This window comes from Eleutherodactylus coqui, chromosome 13, assembly GCF_035609145.1.
Source record: "Eleutherodactylus coqui strain aEleCoq1 chromosome 13, aEleCoq1.hap1, whole genome shotgun sequence".
NCBI lineage: Eukaryota > Metazoa > Chordata > Amphibia > Anura > Eleutherodactylidae > Eleutherodactylus > Eleutherodactylus coqui.
In genome coordinates this window covers 29,284,125-29,304,845 of record NC_089849.1, presented here as the reverse complement: position 1 = coordinate 29,304,845, position 20,721 = coordinate 29,284,125, and the positions used below count along the sequence as shown (strand labels likewise).

General features: G+C 45.2%; 1 protein-coding gene across 2 annotated transcripts; it reads right to left on the bottom strand.

Annotated features, from left to right (window-relative positions):
- Positions 1-2,787: 2,787 nt before the first annotated feature.
- EFCAB3 (EF-hand calcium binding domain 3) lies at positions 2,788-16,358 on the bottom strand. Of its 2 annotated transcripts, none has more exons than XM_066587385.1 (6): positions 16,281-16,358; positions 9,006-9,134; positions 6,783-6,928; positions 6,514-6,692; positions 3,915-4,034; positions 2,788-3,717 (listed from the first exon to the last, which is right to left on the bottom strand). In XM_066587385.1, the coding sequence occupies exons 2-6, from the start codon at positions 9,086-9,088 to the stop codon at positions 3,286-3,288; spliced, it is 960 nt and encodes a 319-aa protein (XP_066443482.1). In that variant the 5' UTR covers positions 9,089-9,134; positions 16,281-16,358; the 3' UTR covers positions 2,788-3,285. The 2 variants fall into 2 exon arrangements, with proteins under 2 accessions (XP_066443482.1, XP_066443483.1); XM_066587386.1 differs by having other exon boundaries at positions 6,783-6,925.
- Between the last annotated feature and the right edge of the window lie 4,363 nt (positions 16,359-20,721).

Genomic DNA, 20,721 nt, shown 5'->3' with positions numbered 1-20,721 from the left:
AAGACAAAGCATAAACTGCAAACACAGGAACAAACAGGAGCAGCTGCGACACGTGCATACCTGAAAGGACTCACACACCAACACTGCAGCAGGGGCTGTCAGGTCTGAGGCCTCTATATACCAGTAGTGGTGAAGTGATAACCAACAATCTGCAGCTGGGTGGAAGAGACAAAACCAATTTAACCATGACAGTGCTGGAAAAAAGTCAATCACAGATTAAGAGCACGATGCCCATGTCTGCCCGACCTAGCACCTGGGTTGCCAGCTTTGTGTAGTTTGGGAAGCATGTAGAATATTTCAAGACTGGGGTTTCCCAGTATCAAGTCCAAAGGTTTTGACCCTTCTCAATTCCCCTATATATTTTAGTCGGGTGGGTCTTGATCCTCTTATTTTTATTTTATCTGGTGTCTGTTAGTTGTCCGTCTGCTTCTTTCGTGTAGTCTGATGTATTCATGAAGACTATAGCGCCACCTTTATCCGCAGGCTTAATGGTGATCTCCTTGTTATTTTGAGTACATAGATGGTCTTTCTTTTCTGCATATTGATATTAAATGCTTTATTTTTCTGCTTATCCAGTATAGTAGATTGCACCTGTTTAAATGACCAGGAGGGGGTGTCCAGTTAGATTTCTTCTTTGCTCCTAGTTCCTCCTGTGTTCATGTGCTTGAAAGTCCTGTCTCCTCTTTGTCATGGAAGAACTCTTTCCAGCTTAGTCTCCTGAAAAATTCCTTCATGTCACTGCAGCGTTCTGTTTTATCAAGCGGTTTAGTAGGAATATAAGCCCCCTACAAAACACACTGAACACATTAGTGGCTTTGTGAGATGACAGGTTGATAACACAGCCGATTCTTTTTTTATATTAAATATTTTTTTAGATCGGCTGCACAAGGCCGGATTTGCATTGCGGAATCTGGAGCGGGCATCCACCTCCGGATTCCGCAGCAAATACCGCCTATAGCATTCTATGTAAAAGCGTTTTTTCCTGTACACGAGCGGAAATCAATGGAAGCCGTCCGACCCGCAGACCCTCCTCTAGGCAACGACGCAGGAAAAGCAGGGATTTACAAAAAAAAGAAAAACTGCACTGCGTGTGTCTGATGGCTCACCGTGCAGACCATCCTTAGTACAGAAAAAGAATGTGAGGTACGCGTGGATGCCAGCTGGGCACAGGGTCATATTCCGCTGCTGGCTCCCGCATGCGGAATCTGACCCGGTCGTGTGCAGCCAGCGTTATTTGGATTTTCATCACATTTCTTATTTAACCAAAAAATTAAATAAAAAGCAAAACGAAAGTGTTACAACCCCCTACCTTTCCTTGAGTCTCTCGCGTATGCAATATATAAGTCATCCAGCATCCTGAGTAAACAGCAGGAAAATTAGTCCGTGGAATTTTCCATCCTTTCAGATTATCTCTTTAACTTTGTCCCTTTGAGAATAGTCAGTTGTACTTTCAATGAGCTGAATCCACACTTCAGTGAATATTGTACTTTACCTACCCCGTATACATGTATAACAACTTTATAACCTTTGTTATTGTATGTCTACATTATAGTGTGATATTAACAGTCAAGCAGATACATTTACATACATGCTGATTCTATTCTGTGTTCTCTTCCATCCAGCCAGACTCGGGATGTTCTTTATCAGTGTTTGTTTACAGCCCTGCTTTGAGTCAAAGTCTTTGGAGTTTCTTTTCCTTGTTCCTTTATGGCCCAATGCCAACGCATGGAAATTCTGCAGAATTTCCACCGTGGCACGCTGTCATGGGATTGCATTCATTTATGCAATCCCATGCCGACAGCGGCGATTTGACCGCATGAAAACTCGTGTGATATTTAAATTGCGGCATGTCCTATTTCTGTGCGGGACTCGCAGTGGCTCACACAGAAACGTCACCTCTGATGCGCCGGCACCGCTCTGCGCATGCGCAGCTGTTCGCCAGCCTGCACATCGCAGAGCGGAGGGAAAAGACGCTGGATGGGTAAGTATGAGGTCAATGCCAGGGCACGGGTCGCATTCCGCTGCAAGAATCTTGCAGTTGGATTCTGACCTGGCCGTGGGCATAAGGCCTATTAGGTACAACCATAGTGTACAGGGCCTTTAACTTGGTGCTATAGACGACGTGGATCAGGTGGTTCCGCAGTCTATCAGACGTCCTGTAGCATAGACGTGTATAATGAGTATTATAGGGGTGCAGATTGGGATTCCTTAGGCAAAGTCCTTTGGGGATTAAATGTTCCTTTTTGCATCTGGTTAAAAAGAAAATGTCGCTGTCCAGTTGTGCCAGTTTCTTCAGATGTTTTAGTTCCATCTGTGCGCGGTGCAATCTGGTATCTTCTATTAGGTATAATGAAAAAAGTTTGGTACCGAGTTATCCAGTAGAGCAAAGTGTGATTGTTCTCAGTGAGAGAAACCAAGTAATTTTTTTTAATTTTTAGTGATAGATGTCCCATGTAAACAAGGGACTCACCAGGGTAATGAGCAAGAAGTCGCTCCGTAGTGGCTAGTCACATCGTTTCAGCTCACTGAAATAAAGCAATTAGTGAGCGGGTTCTTTAGGGCAGCTGGAAGAGATCTCCAGTGCACTTCGACTCCATTCACTGAACAATTACAGCTCCTGTGTGAAAGCATAGGAGTCATAAGTCATTGGCATGACTGTTAGGTGCCCCATGTAAAGCCACCCTTAGGAGAGAGAGTCTCCCTCCTATTAAACAGATGACGATGGCTTCAGATGTGACACGAAAGACTAGAAGCAATGGGATGAAACTGAAAGGGAGGAGACACAGATTAGATATTAGAAAAAACTTTTTGACAGTAGGGCAATCAATAAGTGGAACAGGTTGCCACAGGAGGTGGTGAGTTCTCCTTCAATGGAAGTCTTCAAACCAAAGCAGGAGTAGATAGTCATCTGTCTGGGATTATTTAGTGAATCCTGCACTGAGCAGGGGGACCCAATGACCCTGGAGGTCCCTTCCAACTCTACCATTCTATGATTCTAATGACCAGGCCGTAGCCCGTAGCATGATGTGCGTCACTTTCTCCCAAAAACTAAGAAGCAGCATTGGAAATTAACAGAGAGAGTCAGTCAGAACCAAAGATGGCTACGCAGTGAATGACCTCCAGAGGAAAGCAAGAAGCTGGGTCCAGGTTGGAGAGTCTTGAACTCGGTGTGCAGCTATACAGCCACCATACCGTGTGTATGAGCCATTATTGTTTTCAAAGTCATTGCCATTTAGAACCTCACTACAGAGAAAACCTATATCAAAGTTTAGGATGTTTGCTGCACTATTTATTGAACTGGAGTAGAGGATATGCTGAAGGTTGGTCATTTCTTTCGTGTACAATGTCTTCTTTCTCAGGTTTTTGCTCCGCATTGGGACTCTCGGAGAGGTTCCAGGATGAATCATTGAGGTCTTCTGTGTGCTCCCCATCAGTCTCTTCCTGTTGGGCCATGTAGTTCCAATGTATACCGGTGTGGAGAGGTGCAGAGACGGTCTCCCAGTGTTTCTTTGTCTCCCACTGCCAAAGTTTCTCCTTTGCTAGAAGCTCACACTGGGCATCCCATGACCAAGAATAGGTAGAGAAGATGTTGCAAAATCTAGGATTTCTGGTTTCCTTTTCAATCTGACCTGCTTTAATCGTGTCCCAGAAATGGAGCATAGAGGACATTTTTCTTCGAGAGACTTTTTCCAAGAAACGTTTTTTTCCAAGGGCCACCTGTATGCCAGGAAGATGAAATGCCAGTTACAAAAAGCCATTGTGATCAAAGATGTGGCAATAATTCAGCCAAGCAAAGTTGGTATATCCATTGTGACACAATGACATCTATATTCTATGCCTGGTATTATAGCCTAACACCATTGCCTTGAGTTGGACTGAGCTGCAATACAGTAACATGCACAGATAAGACTCACCTCATCTCTGACCAAGTCGTGGTCATTCATGTTCAGGTTTTTTAACTTCTTGTTAGGCAACATAAGGTCTATTGTGAAGGGGTTTAATCTTCGTTTACATCCTGGAATATAAATGCCCACCTAAAAAAGAATGATAAAGAAGATGAAAAATGAAGATGATAAAATTATTCCATATTGTACGTATGCAATATCCACCCATGTATGTAATATGTCTGATTATTGAGTTCTAAATAATTCTATCTGGTGGAAAGCTACAATACCAAAATTACAACTACAAGTATTTTATCCCTTAAAGAGGACCCATCATGTCCTCATGTCAGCAGAGGCTAGCTGCATAGCTTTACAGCTGCGGCCCCAGTAACTTCATGAATGTCTTTCTTTTGTGTATACTCACCTTTGTTCGCACAAACGGGCTTTTCTTAGATTTGGCTCCGGATGCTGTGAATGTGTCAAGTGGGTGATCCCCACCGATCACTGTCAATTAAGACTAATGTCACCCATTAAGGCTGTATTCACACGGGCGAGTGCGATATTGGTTCAAGAAAATCAGTCCAATAATACGCAAGTAAACCTGGGATTGTGACGCGTTTTGCCAAAAAATGCATCGCCGTACCTGCGATTTTACATGTGTGTATTTCACATGCATGAAAAACAAATTGCAAGTTGTTCCAATAGTAAAAATAGAAAAAAACACATCACACTTGTATGAAAATTGCATTGGCTCCTATAGGGAATGATGGGGGTTTCTTCAACAGAATCACCCAAAAATAGGACATGCGATTTTGTTCACACTATTGCTGCGAGAGAAAAATCGCCCATGTATATTATCCCCATACCCCCATTGAAAACAATGGGTTTTTTTCACGTGGGATTTCTGTGCGTCTCGCAACACACAGAAATTGCATGTGAAAATAGCCTGTGTAAATACAGTTTAGGTTGATTTCACATGGCCATATTGAAAATTGGTCCCAAGAAACATGAGTGTGTTGTAGTAAGAATATAAATGTGTTTCTTATATCAGCCTAGGCAAACATATATCTATTCATATATCCTCCTTCATAGGAAATAGCTAGCAGTTAAATGGTTAACGAGCTCAATATGATACCCTAGTATGTACAAGTACAATGTTGTAGCTAAACCTTCCACCTATGGTTCCCAGTGCTAGCTATCAAGGGGAGGAACTTCTTATCTATGAGAAGTTCCTGTGGTGTAGATTGGAATATTAATAAAATCTATGCTACTTGGGTATAAAGGAATTACATGTTCACGTCGCGACATATACCTGGGGCGTAAACATATGTTAATCATTACATCATTACATACTAGGCCAATCATGAGGTGTTATGATGTTGGGGGAGGCGTGCATGTAATTGATGCGTCATATTCAACTATATTTGTATTGTATATCCTTTGAATAAATCAGAAGAGTATTGGGGACTGACGGATAACATCAGTCAGTTCAAATACATATATTCATGCATGAAGCTTCTCATTATAACCGATCAGTGAAATCTTCTGGAATATGATTTATTCCCACAACAGGTGTAACTTGCACCAGACAGCCGCCTTACACATGTTTGGCTGTTGTCCGATGTGCATGAACACGAAAACAGATGAGAATAGGACATGCAGTGATTTTTTTTCATATGGGTCATGAGTCTGTATAGAAAATTGCTCATGTGAATAGCCTCATAGGCTATAATGGGGCCATGCGCTGTCTATGGAAGACATGGACAGCACAACGGCCCAAAAATATGCCTGTATGAATTGGCCCAAAGGGCTTGTTCACAAGGGCAATTCTCATAACCGTGTACGGTCCATGTTTGCAACTGACTGCACACAGACGGTACAATTATAGTCAATGGGGCTATGCAGACATTCATTTGTTACGCTGACCAGTGGTTCTGGTAACAAAAATAGCAGCATGTTCTATTCTGGTCCGATTTCTCTGATTTCTGGTCAATGCTGCATGTGGATGATATCTATGTGTACTCTGTCTCTCACTGATCACTGCTAAAAAAATCTGGCCCTACTTCTGTTATCTTTTTCTTGTATACAAAACAAAAAAAGAAAAAAAGGATGACTCACTCATATAAAAGGCCTATAAGGCTGCTTTCACATGGCCGAGAGATTTGTGCGTTGCGAGGTAAATCGGTGATAAATCGCATGTTCACGAGTTTCTCTGCCCAATATCGCGCTCTCCTGTGTGCAAGTAGCCTAACAATGGGAGACTGCCCATTTGACACATTCACAGAGCCATGAGCAAAATGTAAGAAGATCCGGAACAGGAATAAGTATAAACTAAAGAAAGCGATCATTGGAGTCAGTGGGGCAGCGATTGCAAAGCTATGCAGCCGACCCTGCTGACTTCATAGGTCTTCTTCAAAATGTTTTACATATCTCGTAGTTTTGGAAACTGAGGCAGCTCACTGTAGTATCCTAGCTTTCCGTGATTTTACAATACGAGAGATGTGATCCAAGCCTCACATGAAACTAGTAGATTGAACTTGATGGCCTTCTGTGTTTTTCGCCTCACTGTTTGACTATGAGATAACGTTTACCCATGCCAAAATCAGAGTCCAACCCTAAGGTAACTAACCCGAATGTCACAGTGTGTTCTTCCTCTGGTCTTCATCTGCATGTCTAAGTCTGATGTTTCTTTATAGATGTTTTTCTGCACCTGCCTTGAGATATGTGGTTGCCCGAACAGTTTTGTCCTCGTCTCAGGGCAGAGGGGTACGCAAGGGATCACATCATAAGGGCTGCAAACACAGGAGCCTGTAGATGCAACAGTAGTCATCCATTAGGTATCTCACCTCCGCACCTGATATCATACAACATTGTACTTCTTGGTCTCCAGTCACTAACCTTTATTTAACTTCATCTCTTCTAGGCAGTGTACCAGCTCTCTGTATGTCATGCGGTCGGTGCATGCGCCCCGGGCAAAATGCATCATTCCTTGGTTCTTTGACCTCTTTAATTTGGGGTGCTTTGGAACGACTTGATCGTGGCTGCTGAAGAAAATGAAAACAATTTAAGATCAGAGTATTATGTAGAATTGGTGTCTTAACCCCTTAGTGACCAAGCCTGTTTGCGCCTTAGTGACGGAGTATAATTTTGGAAATCTGACATGTGTCTCTTTAACATAGAATAAGTCTGTAAAGGTTTCTGACATTGTTTTTTCACCACATATTGTACTTCATTAAGGTAGTAAAAATAGTCCAATAGAATTTGTGTATATTTATTAGAAGTGCAAAAATTTGGAAAATATTGAAAAAAACTGTTATTTTTTCACATGTTCAACTGTAATATCTCAAATATGTGCAAACATACGGCGCAAATTTTTGATAAGATATACCGTATATTCCGGCGTATAAGGCGACTGGGTGTATAACACGACCCCCCAACTGTCGCCTTATATGCCGGGAATACGGTGTCAAAAAAAAAAGCAGTACTCACCTCCCCCGGCATTCTGCGGCGCTGCTGCAGGCTGTCGCTCCCTCCTCCCTCCTTGCTTTCTGGATGCGGGGCTTGAAATCTCCGCCTCCAGAAAGCTAATGCTGTGATTGGCTAACTCACACGGCGTCAGGCAATCACAGCCATTCAATTACATCATTGAATGGCTGTGATCGGCTAACTCATGCGGCGTCAGCCAATCACAGTCATTAAATGTCATTGAATGGCTGTGATTAACTGACGCCGCGTGAGTTAGCCAATCACAGCATTAGCTTTCTGGAGGCGGGGATTTCAAGCCCCACATCCAGAAAGCAATGCTCTGCCGGGGGGCGAGGAGGGAGCAACAGCCTGCAGCAGCGCCGGGGGAGGTGAGTACTGTTTTTATTTTTTTTTGGACACTTTTATTTTTTGTACAACAATGTTATGAAAAGTTATTTGCCTTGAGAAGGAACATGTTTTCCTCATTCAATGCAACTTGGAAATACTGGCTAAACTATTTTCTTACATGAAGTATCATCATTAGACTACTATGATATAATATTGTGGCTTTCTTATCTATATTTCTAATGGTAAAAGTCTCCTTCATGACCAGGAAGATGACGAGATGTGTCGTTCAATGTCCTCTTTTATATAACAGCTATTTTGTAACTTGTACTTCGATTCATTTCAATAAAAAACATTGCTAAAAAAAAAGAACGGCCATATAAATTGACCCTTAGAGCAATACTATGAAATATATCGCCATATTTCAAATTAGGCTACTTTGATATTATGCTTGTACTTCCAGAGCCAATTCCATCTCCGGTTTCTGACTTCTATGCAGAAAACTGTAAAGGGACAGAAACCTAGACTGAGCAATAGGGGTCAATATGTGAGACAGAGACCTGTCGCAAGTATTAAACTGTAAGGCCAGTCTCACACAGGCGTTAGTAAAAACTCTGTGTTTTCAAATGCGTTTGACAGCGTTTTTAATGCACCCTATCATTGCAATTAAAACGCTCATCTGAGAAGCCCCAATTGAAATCAGTGGAGGCTCAGTACAGTGTTTTTAGCTGGCGTTTCAAATGCCATGCTAAACGCTGTAAAAAAAAGCCTGTGTGAGAGTAGCCTAAGTAAACTTTTTAAAAACTTCTGGTATGTTATAATGACATATCAGAAGTTTTGATTGCAGTGATCTGGGTCGTGAGACCCCCACCTACCGCTAAAAAAATGGGCAGAAGTGCTCATCTGAGTGCCATGCCCCTATGACTGTCTCCATCACTGCTTGGAGCAATGTATTGGCCCCATAAAAAGTCTGTGGAGTCTGTACACTGCTTGTGATGACAGCCAAATGGGCACTGCACTCAGATGAGCACTTATTCTCATTCGTTTTAGTGATCCTGGGGGTCTCAGCATCCGGACCTCTACCAATCAAAACTTCTGCCATGTCACTATGACACATCAGAAGTTTTTTTAAAAGGTTAGTTATAATTTAAACCTTATGGTTCTGTCCCGGTTTCCATTCCTGTGCGGTTTTCTGCATAGAAGATGAGACAGAAGCAGTGCTGGAAGTAAAAGCACAATGTGAAAGTAGCCTAAAACATTGTCTTTTTTTTTTTAAGTAACACTTTTTGACAACTTATTTTCACAGCTTACACAGATTTAGTTCCTTTCACTGATGTTTTTGCTTCTTTTTCTTCTAAAGGAGCAGCAGCATCTTGTGTGCCCGTCGATGACATCGCTGCAGCAGTTCAAGGAGTCTTTAGGATGATGTTATTATCCTTGCTGGAATAGAAAATACATCTTCTCATCACCACAATAAATAACCTACTACCGTAGTTGTTGTGGAGTGCCGGCCGCAATCTGAACATGGAGCCGGGATGATATCTTGATGCCAGCTCCATCGCATGTGACAACCTTTTTTTGTCATTGTTAAAGTTCCTGTTATGTCATTTGTCAGAAATCAATCATTTTCCCAAGGCACACCGCCATGCTGCTACATCTCCTATGTTGTATGGATAGATTGGCTGATAGGGAGCAGTTCCCCATAGCTAACCAAACGCATTGAATGGCTGTGATTGGTTCTCGAGCGCCACGGCTAAGCCAACCATGGCGGCACTCGATGAACCAATCGGAGCAACCACTTGCTGGAGGCGGGGTTTTCAAACCCTGTTACCAGCAAACAATGTTCTGTCGGCTAGGTAAGTATGATAGGACACCCGCCAAAAATAAGACCCCATGCCTCTTTTGGGGCAAAAATTAATATAAAACATGGTATCGCTCATTAGAGTGTATTCAGTCCTTTTGTGTTTTTTTTTCATGTCAGACATTTAACTCTTTGCAATCCAATTTTGGATTCAGGGTTTCCTAGGGGTTTTTCCCTTTCTGCCATTATACAATGGCACCACCTGCTGGCTAGAGCCAGTACTGCAGTATTGGTTATGCTGGAAAGGCCCCCGACAACATAGCAGCCAGTAATATACAGTAAGAATACCCTGCTGGACGTCTTCTGACATCGGAAGCGGTACGGCCTTCAATCAGAATGTCTTTAGATGTCAGACAGTGGATAAAAGAGAATAAAAAGATAACTTCTGGGCAGGGAACGGGCTAAAATAATGAAATTACCAATACAGACTGGTCAGATACCCCCCCCCCCCCAATCCAGTGCAGGATCGCAGATATTCCCTCTTACCCAGCACTATTCTCATCCTGGGAGAAGCTGTATCGGTCACATACTGTTCATTGTACATGTAACAACTTCAGCAGTCACGGGCATTCGTGGCAATATCACTACATCACCACTGAAGTCCGTCACGTGTACAATGAACGGCACGTGACCACCGCAGCTTCTTGTGTGACCGTAATGGCTGTATGTTTTATTTTTTATTTTAACCTGTTCCATGCCCATACTTTTTTTTTTACTCTCAAACTCCTTTCCTTATCTGCCTTATAGTGTCATTTTCATATTTGCTCACTATAATATTCAGTGCATTTTCTGACTTTTTTAATTGATTCAGGAAAATCTTGTAGATCTTTTTAAGGCTGCCTGTCCACGGGCGATGATCTGCGGGCGATCTGCAAAGCTTTCCATAGGGTTGCTATGGAAAGAGCAGCGCCGGCGTCCACGAGCGGAGAATCATAGCGATTCACCACTTGCGGGATTTAAGTCGTGGCATGCTACGATTGCCGCGATTCTCCGTGGTAAGCCTATCTATCAGATAGGCTTATCTCTGAGACTTGTCAGGGCTCCCCCTCCTCCCCTGCGGCAGAATATCGCTAGCCTTGGCCATGGACAGGGGGCCTTAATCTGATTTTGCAGTTTCTTCTTTATCTTAGATGAGTTCAGGGCTTCTCTGATAACTTTCTGCTCATTCTTCAAGTCTTTATCTCTGACAACTTCAGTCTTTCCTAGAAGTATCTGCAGTATTTTATCATTTCCTGAATCAGACACGTTTGTTTGTGACATCTTTCTTGAGAAACCTTTTTATCTCCGCAGCAAACTCTTGATTGCTGTCTTTAAATGTAACCTGTCATGTCTCTTTTGACCCCTAACCGGCACTGTCTAACATAGAAATTAATTCACAAACCTCTCATTTCTTTTTTGAGAAACCTTTTATCTCTTTATCAAACTATACTTTTTATTTGCTTTCACCATCACACATACAGATGAATCTACACATCACTCATCACTATAGATGCATGACCCACTGCCTTTGATAATAGAAATTAAACTTTTCCTGCTCTATATATAAAATAGGGCTTAGGAGTCCGCTGGGCGTTCCAGGAACAGGAAGAGTCCAGCGTTGTAATGAGTTCAAGAAGCAACTCCACTTCTGCCTACTTGATTGACATGTGCTTGCTGAAATCCTGCGCATGCGCAGCTACAATATACACCGCCTATACATCTTCGAGGTCCCACTGTGCAGGTTCCAGCTTGCTTTTCACTATACCGTACTTTTCCAGCACTTGCTGGGAACCCTCTTGCACAGTTTGAAAGGTAGCAACATATGCGCATGTGCAGCAGATTGCTGAAGTTGGCTGAAGGTTGCACAGGTTCTTTTACTGTGCAAGTACGGGATTTAGTAACCTGCTGACGAGAATTGGGATCAAACAAGACTGTCAATCTGGAGGAGGAGAGGTGGGATTGCAAATGCAGAGTAGCTAATTTGCATGGGGCACGTACACCCGATACTGGTGCATCTTGCCTCCACCAGAAGTATGGGTGGAGACATAGTGATTGACTGTATCCGCCCTGTTAATGCTGGAGGGTTAAGGTTAGCCTTAGGTTTAGGGTTACAGGAGTAGCGGGACTGATGGAGCCGGAGTGTGCGATAAACACTGCTGCGTCCGTGGATCGGAGCGGCGTCTGGAGGGTGAGAGCGCTGTTGCCAGCGGCGCCAGTGCCAGCTGGGGAAGGGAGCGCTGGGTCAGAGCGCTATTGTCAAGAAAGGGGCTTGCAACCGCCGGAGGACGGCTAGACAGAGAGTGGGCCCGCCGTCTGGGGCGCAGGGACAGCATGAGATTTTGCAGGCAGCCCGGCAGTAAGAGTGACAGCGGGGGACACTGCAGGCAGCTCTGCGGTGACAGTCACAGCAGGGGATGGGATCAGAGCCCTGCCGCCTTCTGGAGCTGAGATGGCAGCCCGGTGCACCCACAATGACCGCAACACTAGCAACAAAGGGGCTAGCAGCGGCCAAAGGAGGCCCACAGGGAGCTAACATGGCAGAAGGCCGACAGTGCCGCTAACAAGCACACCGCTTGCAGCTGAGAAAGGAGGGAATCGAGGAGCTGACATGCCAGAAGGGCGATAGCAAAGAAAGGAGGCCAGCCAATCAGCAGCTGTGGGCGTACCCTATACCTCCCCCAGGACAATCCCACGTCTCCACCCATTGTACTGGTGGAGAGAAGATGCACCAGTACCCGCACAAGACTTTCACATGCATGGGGCACATGTCTGAAAAACAATACAGGACAAGACTACCATTACTTTAGGCTACCTGATTGCCTGCAAGCTAACACGTATCTCACGGGGAGACAGAGCCCGCGGAATCCGCAATTCAAATCTGGTCGTGTGAGACCGGACTAACTTGGGAGTTACACAAATTGAGTAGCCTGATCAGTTTGGTTGTATTCAAACCTGAGCTAACTTTCCATTGAACAGCAGTCTGGATGCAGGGACCCCTGCCACCTTACCAGGAAGAATGTTATCAGGGGACTCTACTCTGTAGATAGGGGAAGCACAGTGCAGGCCCCATTGAAAGCAATGGGGGAAGATGGCAAAAGAGCTTTGTAATCCCCCATAGTAAGGAGAGAGAGGGGGCGGAGCTACAGGGGATCTCCTACATATTTGGAGAGATAGGGGGCAGGGCTAAAGGGCTTTCTCAGGGCTTTCCCCTCTCTCTCCTCACTATGGGGCATTCCAAAGCTCTTTCGCGATCTTCCCCCATTGAAAACAATGGGAGATATCACAGATTTTTTTTATCGCAACTTGGAGTGAGTGAAAAAATCGCAAATGAGAATGAAACCATTGAAAATCATAGGTTTCAAAATTGTGTTTTTTCACTCACTCTTGCATCGCAGGAAAATCTATCGTCAGTGTGGAAGAACCCTAAGACTATGTTCACACATTCAGGAAGTGATAAGGATTTTAGAGGTGATGTTCATATCCGTGTGTTGCCCATATTTGCAACTAAGTGCGCACGAACAGCAAACCGACTCATTACAGTCAATGAGGCTATACAGAATTTTTTTGCGGAAATTGCAAAAAAAGGTTGCGGATTCCAAAAAGCAGGAGTTAAAAAGGAAAAAAAACTGTACACGCATGTCCGATGGCAAGCTGTGCAGATCATCCGCAGTACAGATGAAGAGAGAAGTAAGCAGGTACGCACGAACGCCGCTGCTGCCAGGGCCGGATTCTGTGGAATCCAACCCGCCCGTGTGTAGGCGGCCTAACACAGGAATGATCATCGCTAGTGAATGGAGGCAGAGCGGGCCGGGGATCATTCTAGCCTTATGGGCTTATTCACAGGCGTCTGCTCTCTATATCTGCAATTGACGGCACACTGATCGGACAGAGACCCATTAGGCCACTTTCACACAGGCAACAGCGAAATCGCCGTGAGAAAATCGTAGTGATATCGCATCTGTGTTGTGTGCGACATCGCTGCGTTTTCTTGTGCCGATATTGCGTGACCTTGTAGTGCTGTTTTGCTAGAATTTTTAGGGGGCTTGAAATATAAACCCTACCCCAAAAATAAGCCCTGGCTGCATAAAAAACACAAAACAATACATTACCTAACAGGCGCTGTCCGCTCAGTCGCACGTCTCCAGCAGTTCTGCGACAGTTGTTCATAGTCTTCAGCCAGGAATTCCTGGTCAGGGAGTTCAAAAATCCCGCCTCCAGGAAGCGCTGGCTCAGTTTGGCTCTCAAGCGCTTCCACACAGCCAATCACTGCAGCGCTCGATGAACCAATCACAGCCATTCAATACGATGGTTGTGATTGGCTCATCGAGCGCTGCCATGATTGGCTGCGCGCCAGCACTCGAGAGCCAATCAGAGTCAGCGCTTCCTGCAAGCGGGATTCATGAACCGATAGAGCATTGGGCATATTATATATACTGTAGACAAGTGCGTCGGAGCGGACAGCGGCTGTTAGGTAATGTATATATATTGTTTTAATGCAGCCAGGGCTTATTTTAGGGGCAAACTGTGGTCTGACATCTTGAACAACAGACACTCATTCAAGTCAAAGGTGCAGAAAAAAAACTAGGTGTGCGCACAGGACATCTGCGCTCAATTTATTTAGGGCTAATGCCCACGGCCGGATTAATGCCGCATTCCCCACGGCGGAATAACGCAGCTATTAGGTTCTGTTGAACCAAATGGCTCAGTCCTCACATGTGGGATTCTGCCACGGATTTACGCCGCGGAGAAAAAAAACGGGGCATGTTTTTTTTACCACATTTTACGCTGTGGGAGTCTCCATTAATTTAGTATTAATGGAGACCACAGAAAAACGTGGTAAAATGGCGTTTTTCTGCAAACGCCAGTGGGGACTTTTTTTGTTTATCCCCGCGGCGTAAAAGCGCGGGCATATCCCACTCCGTCCGTGGGCAGGAGGCCTTATTGTACTGATCACTGCAGGCTACATTCAGACAAGCATGTGATATCGGGCAGAGAAATATGGCCCAATATCACGCTTGTCAACGTGCGTTTTACCCGCAGATGCGAGGCATTTTTCACGCAAAAATTCCTCCCATCCCTTCTGTGAAATTGCGATCCTCCAGAGATCTTTCTTTACGCACGCCGGAGGATCGGCAAGTGTTTCTCATTGATTATAAGGGAAACATCACATCGCACTCGCGGGTACCTCGCACGGCCTGCGATATGTTTGACTGTTCCGTTAAAAACAAAAGGCGATGCGTTCTGAGGAACTGGGAAAAAAGGACACGCGGCGAATGTTTTTTTTACCTCACAACACCGCTTTGAGGGAAAAGAAAATCGCTTATGTGTATGACGCCGTTGGGAAGAATGGAGTTCATATTCATGCAAGCTTTGTGCGCCTCCCAACGCGTAAAAATCCTGTCAGACTCTCACTCGTGTGAATGTAGCCTAAGGCGTGATTTTTGCGCGATGTGAGAGCACGTGAAAACGCAGAATTCTTAAACCCACGCTTGTCAATGGCTTCATTCACATCTGTGATGTTTTCTCTCATGCGATAGAAATCGCTGCCTGCTGTATCTTTGCGTACCGCCATTGTTTTCAATAGTACATTGCCCGCCATGCGAGGTGCACGCGAGTGCGATGCGAGGTTTCACATTGAAAGCAATGGGAAACACTTGCCAATCTGGACGCCTGCTGCTTCACAGAAGTGATGGGAGGCGGTTTTGCAAAATATGGCGCCTTCCAGCGTGTTGGTGGCCCTAAGGGTGCACGCACACTGCCATTTTTTCCATTCAATTTGCATCCCAAAAAAATCTTGAAAATTGGATGGAAATTGCGCCCATTTGTACGCGCAGGGGCTTTTTTGGACGAATAGTCGGAGTAAAAAAAATTGCAACATGTCCTATTCTTGTTAGAATCTCGGAGAAAACTACTACTTGTCAATATGCGGCGTCCCTCACGCCGGACGGCACACGGACGGGCTGACGAAAATCTTGGGCGCAACTTTTTCAAATGTCCGTGTGTGTGTACCCTAATGCTAGAAAAAATATTGGGCCACCTTCTTTTTGTTTTGAACATGGATGGATGTAAAAAAAATAAAAAGCGGCACACGGACAGCCGGATGGATTGAAAATGGTCAGTTTTTCACAGACCAAAATCTGATTTTCCCCCTAAAATGTGGCTGCTTTCAGAACTACATTGCGCTCAGTTCCGAGTTTCCGTCTTTTTCCCATTGATTTCAATGGAGTTTCCAAAAAAAAAACAACTTTTGCTTCCGTTCTGTTAGGTTTTTCTGAAAAATAACGCTGCAGACTAATTGAAACGGCAAATTAGTTTAATGAGTGCGATAGATGTTCTTTCTCAGAGCAAATGCGCACCAAAATAGAGCAGGCTGCGTATTTTTTCGTGCGACCAAAACGCACACGCAAAATATGCGTGTGTGAACGAACCCGTTGAAATCAATGGGTTCTATTCTCTGCATATTACACGCACACATTTTAAACGCGCAAATATGCATGTTTAAATTCGGTCTCTTTCTCATAATATGCCCTTAGCAACAGTAAATCGCTTGCTCATAGCAACCAATCAGATCACGTCTTTCATTTTATGAGCTGCCTATGAAAACTAATCTGATTGGTCAGTATGGGAGAGGGTACTAGCGCTCGTCTGTCCCGGTTTTCACAAGGCCCAGCGTTATAGGCTTGCAGCTCTCTCAACCACCGACCTAGTTTTAGGGCCCCGCTTTATACCATACACATTCCTCACACCTGTAACTGCCGGCGCAGGCCACGCTCACGTAATACGGTGTCAGCTGCCTAGGTCATTCCTGCACGTCACTGCGCCCCTGCTGGCAGGAAATGTGTACTGCGCACGATCGTGTGCGGAAGCGCGAAGCATCCTGATCACGTGATGCCACTCCCAGCGCGGGAGCCGCATCAATTCCTGTCAGGGCAGAGTCGTGAGGTAATGGAGTCCTGATCATCTGACAGGGCCTTCATAAGAGAAGCAAGGGCCCTCAGTGCAGTGCATATAGTCACAATACCTATTAAACAGTGTGTCTGGTACTATAAGTACCAGCCAAAGAGCCCCCTCAGAGTGCGGCCATGGTTCCTTTAATTGCTTGCCACCATGACCCTAAAACTGCCCCCATAAAACCGCATAGTGGCATTTTATGGAAAATCTGAGGAATTACCGGCAATGCGAATGACCGCGCACACGAGCGAATGCATATTAGTGCGCGCCTTAGTATTACGTTTTTACGGAACGCACAATGCTTGTTTGCACACGCCACAACGTATTTTACTGCGCGTTTTGCGCCCACAATGCGTGTTCATTTGCGTGCGACAAATCAATTGAAATGGCTAATTAAGTCTTAGTGCGTTCCGGATGCGTTCTTTTTCCTACACAATGGCGCAGTGTTCCACGCCTCTCCTTGCATATTCCATGCGCGCATTCGCATCGACTCCTATGGGGACCTTTGGTGCGCAGATACGTAGAAAAATAGAGCGGGTTCCATTCTGCGCAACCAAAATACGCTAAAATCCGGAAATGTGAACGAACCAACTGAAGTCAATGGGTCCGATTCTCTGCCTAGTGGGCGCGCAAATACGTCCGTGTGAAGCCGGGCTAATTATGTTCTGTGCGTCCGCCTGGGAAGGTTGTAAATATTGCCCCTACGCATGTAACGCTATGCCGTACAATTGCATATGGCTGCCATTTACAGCTCCCGTCATACCAGAAAGCATCTTCTGCGCAGAATACGGTTTTTATTTTATGCCCGTGAATTGGAAAGCGTAGATGGCTGTGCTACCCAGTGTGGGCGGGGAAGAAGTATACGGCGCCGTACGTATACCACGGAGAGAAAGATCTCCCCTCCGTTCCTCCCCGCTCTCCCCTTCAGCTCCCCGCTCCGTGCCAGCACCCGAATCTTCAGGGGCGAACACAGCGATACTCGGATAAAGCAAATTACTCGAGCGAGCAGTGCTTTTCCGAGTACGCTCGCTCATCTCTACGAGGCACCCTAAATCCTGTTTCTTGGCTGCTCCATTCACTTCAATGACAGCGCCGAAGATTACCAAGTACAAGCGCTTCGGTGATCTCCGGCACCATCATTGAAGTCATTGCAGCAGAAGCGTGCCGGCATACCTCTACTCCATTCACCCGGGGAATAACTGGACCCCCGTTCTCAGGAATGGTGGGGGTTCTAGTGGTTGGCTTCCACCGATCATAAAGTTATCGCCTGTCCTGTAGATAGTGGATAACTTTATAACTTGCCATAACCCTTTTAATTTATTGATATTTAACCCTTTCCAATCCACTGTCTGACGTCTGAAGACATTATAATTTAAGGCTGTACAGCTCCGATGTTGGAAGACGTCCGTCGGGGTTCTCTTACTGTATATTGCCAGCCTCTCTGCTGTCGGAGCCTATCCAATGTGTCACCTCATGCAGTACTGGCTTTAGCCAGCAGATAGCGCCGTTGTATATCGGCAGAAAAAGAGTAAGCCCCCTAGGAAAACCAGGATACAAATTGGATTGGAAAGGGTTAAAGGGAATATGTCATCAGAAAACAACCTATTATGTAAATTACATTTTTATGTTAAACATTTTTTTAAGAATGTTTGGTGATTTTTATTTTTTAAATTTTCAATCACAATCTATATATTTTTTAAAAACTCTAAAATCCTGCATTTGTCCCACTAACCACAGACTAATGATAGGCTGATACTTCCTGTAGAGAAAGCTTTACAGCAGTCCTCTCACTAAGGCCGCCTGCAGACGAGCGGGTCGGATCCGGCAGTGAGAATTCTCGCCGCGGGACCCGACCCGAGAGCCTGCAGGGACGAGCGCGTACTCACCCACGCCTGGCGGCCCCGGCTCTTTCATGTGCCGGCTGCAGTGGAAAATACCGCCGCGGGATTTCCGCCCATGTGCAGGCGGCCTAAGGTCGCCCACCCACTGGCGTTTGCGATTTTCGTGCGTGAAAAACGCAGCGTTTTTCCCGCGGTTTTCGCGGCGTTTTCGCGGCTTTTCCATTAATTTCCATTGACTTTCATGGGTGCATTAGGAGAAAAATAAGGACACATATGCAACTGACAGTTCCTATGTTAAAAATCGCAACGCAACGCAAAAAAAAACGCCAGTGGACAGGAGTACATTCAATTCTAATTGCTCTTGAGAAAAAACGCAAAACGCAAAGAAAAAAAAATCGCCAGTGGGTGAGCGCCCTCAGGCTGGCTGCACATGGCCAAGTTTGAATTGCGGAATCCGCAATCGTCACCTGCACGGACGATCCGCGATATTCCACATCCATTCAAGCAATAGAGCATTCGCATGTCCACTCTCATGAGCATACAGCGATTGCAGTTTCCGCTCACGGAAATTAAATTGCAGCATGTTCTATTTTCCGACAGATTCTGCATGGACGACTTCCATTGAAGTCAATGGAAGCCGTCAGACCAGCGCCCATCCGCAATTAACTTTGCGGGGGGAAAAGAGATTTGCAAAAAAAAAATCTGTACTGAGCATGTCCGACGGCTAGCCGCTGGGTCCATCCGCAATATAGGTACGCGCGGACGCTGGCCGGCAACAGGGCTGTATTGTGCTGCGGGCTCCCGCATGCGGGATATGACCCGTCCGTGTGCCACCACAGGAGCTGCCGTGCATCACTGTATTTCTCTGCCCCACCTATGAAATACATATAATAAAAGATATGCAATAACTACAGTTACGAAGTTCAATTTGATGTTTATTTAGCATACAGTGGGGATTACAGACTTACAATCACAGTAATTCATTATTGCTATTTTATTCCCTCTTCATACATTTTACAGATATTTCCTGAACTTCCCTGGTAACAATTAGGCTACTTGCTCACGGACGATATTTCTTACCGATTTTCAGACCAAAAATCAGCCAGAAGTAGCCCCAATTCGTTTGAGTGGATGTATGCACATGGGCTTTTTTTTACTTGGATGGAAACGCCTAGTAAATGCAAAAAAAAAAGCACAGCGTGTTCTAGTTTTGTCCGATTCTTGGGACGAAAATAGCCCATGTATATGTGCGTGGTCCCGTACATCGTACAGCACATGGGTGGGAGGTCCGTGTGCTGTCCAATGCAAGTTGCGTTGGAGTGCATTGGGCACAACTTTTTAATTTCTCCACATGCAAGAAGCCTTACTAACACAGATGACATAATATAGTCACATCTTACACATCAGCGCTACTACAGATCCAGAAGGGAGGAGATCTGCATTGTAGATACCAGGGCTGTGGGGTCAGGAAGCCAAATGTCCGCCTCTATTTTCCCATGCACTGGCTCCTTCATAAATGGTGGTATAATAACAGACCTACTGTAATAGAATGCTAATGTCAGGCTTAATATATTAGATATCAATATATAATAATATCTTTATTTTGAAGCCGAAGTTGGAGGCTGTACATTTCCACTGACTCCACCCAATATGCACTCCAACTCCTCAGCCCTGCTCGATGCTATAACCCAGCTGTACACATAAGAATTTGAGATGGGAACCATTCTTTACATATAAGAGGCATCCAAGTTGGAGCTTGAGATCTCTCGCTTCCCTAGTGAATCAGTGAGCTATATGATCATTAATTACTGTTGATTAATTTGACAAAATTCTCATTCTCTGTACAGATAATGGGTATCGACTCTGTTTCAGTTATTTGGTAACACTAGGCCTTTCTATCTTGAATGGCAAAACCTGACACCATATTGGAAGACCTATTCTGATCGTTGCTAAGGGGCCTCCTTTCTTCTATGTCCCCCAATATAATGTCTGTGCACAAGCACAGTTAAAGGGGTTGTCCCGCGCCGAAACGGGTTTTTTTTTTTTTTTAAAACCCCCCCCCCCCCGTTCGGCGCGAGACAACCCCGATGCAGGGATTAAAAAAACCACCCGCACAGCGCTTACCTGAATCCCGGCGGTCCGGCGTCTTCATACTCACCTGCTGAAGATGGCCGCCGGGATCCTCTGTCTTCATGGACCTCAGGGCTTCTGTGCGGTCCATTGCCGATTCCAGCCTCCTGATTGGCTGGAATCGGCACGTGACGGGGCGGAGCTACACGGAGCTACACGGAGCCCCATAGAGAAGAGGAGAAGACCCGGACTGCGCAAGCGCGGCTAATTTGGCCATCGGAGGGCGAAAATTAGTCGGCACCATGGAGACGAGGACGCCAGCAAC